This window comes from Trypanosoma theileri (assembly GCF_002087225.1).
Source record: "Trypanosoma theileri isolate Edinburgh chromosome Unknown TM35_Tth_47_V1, whole genome shotgun sequence".
Taxonomy (NCBI): domain Eukaryota; phylum Euglenozoa; class Kinetoplastea; order Trypanosomatida; family Trypanosomatidae; genus Trypanosoma; species Trypanosoma theileri.
Window position 1 is genome coordinate 98,315 of NW_021639889.1, and position 1,668 is coordinate 99,982.

The 1,668-nt window shown below is 38.8% G+C and overlaps 1 protein-coding gene across 1 annotated transcript; it reads right to left on the reverse strand.

Moving 5' to 3' along the window:
* Positions 1 to 2: 2 nt before the first annotated feature.
* Positions 3 to 623, reverse strand: TM35_000471420 (uncharacterized protein; the record flags this gene model as incomplete). The annotated part of the gene is made up of 1 exon (XM_029030402.1): positions 3 to 623. A coding segment is annotated over one exon (621 nt), but the record flags the coding sequence as incomplete, so codon positions are not given.
* Positions 624 to 1,668: the final 1,045 nt, after the last annotated feature.

Below are 1,668 nucleotides of genomic sequence, written 5' to 3' on the forward strand. Positions count from 1 at the left end.
GTTCCACTCTCTTCTTTTGTACTGCCGCCGTTGTTTCCAGTTTGAGTGTCAGTTGGAGATGCTTCTCTTTTCTCCTCATTAGTCGTAGCTTGAGATGGAGGAGATACAGTAGGAGGAGCGGAAGAAGAGACAGGACCACTACCAGTATTAGTACCAGAACCCTGCCTACTGCCATCTGTACCTCTTTCACCTGTAGGACCAGAATGGCCCTGGTCACCTCTTTCACCAGCAGGATCACCAGATACTGTATCTAGTCCAACTTCCTCAGTAGAACCCTTTAGTGTAGTTGAGGCCAGTTCCTTTGGTGTAGTTGGCGCTGGTTCCTTTGGTTCTGGTGGCTGTGGACAAGGAGGTTCAGAATCTTTAAGGCAATTGGCTTTACTCCCACCAACCTCGGCAGGGCATTTCTCCTTGACACGAGGATCCGGACAAGCAGCACGAGCAGCTTCAGCTACGTCAGTTTTATTTTCACACTTTAAACTCTCCTTGTCTGAAGCACTACAATCACCATCAACAGTAGATAGATTTTCTTCGTTCTCTGCATTCTCTCCAGCCGCCACACACACACAGGCAACACTCAAAAACAATACCATATGATACAATAGTCGTCGCAGCAACATCATGGAAAACAGTTACTTAAATCGTTTAATGTAACCAAAACTCAATGGAAAAAAAATATTAAGAGAACCAAATAAAAAATAAATTATATACATACAAGAACACAAGGAAAAACGCAGAAAAAGATAAAAAAACAAATCTTAGGAAAATCACAAGGCAACGCGCACAAAGATTAAAGAGCCCAACAAAGAACACAATGCCCAGCACGAAAAAAGATAATCCCAATTAACCCCTCAAAACCGAAAAAGCATTGAGAGAATGATTATCAGAAGCACAAAGCACAGAAATACAAAACATTTTCACTTCCGGTGGAACCATATGCCAATAATCAATATATATATGTGTATTCCTTATTATTGTTTTTCCGCACAAAACAATCCAACAGCAAAGTGAAGGACAAAGCACACAGCGCCCAGAGAAAGAAAAAGAAAGAAAAAAAATTAAGAACAGGACCCACCGCAGAAAAATAATACAGAGCTCTAGATATGCTGGTGTTTGTATGCAATTAACAACAGAAATATCAATTAATACTTTTTCTTTTCTCTGCAAATAAAAACAAAGGGAACCACAAGCAAAACAAAGAAATTAACCATTAGCCCAACTTACACAGTAAACATAGAAATACAACAACTATGGGTGTAAGTCTATATATGTCTATGTATATACGCAATTACAAATATAAATTCATCTGTTATTATTATTTCTCTTTTTTCCTTCTCATTGCAAAAAACAGTTCATCATCATTATCACAGTGCAAGCCCAGGTACACACACAGAGAGAGTCTCCAAGAACACACACACACACAATGGAGTAGCAATAATAATAATTATAGGATAAACACAGAGAGAGCAAAAACACACAAAACACATTAACATTAACATTAAGAAACAAAAAAGAAGAATATCCCAACAGGTGGAAGATTAGTTAGGCTGTAGGGATGTATGCAAAAAAGAAAAGAAAACAAAGGATGACCTGAGTCACACCACCACACCACCATCACTACAATCAGCACACAAGAAAACAGGACAGTGTAACCACAATCAGTAGTGG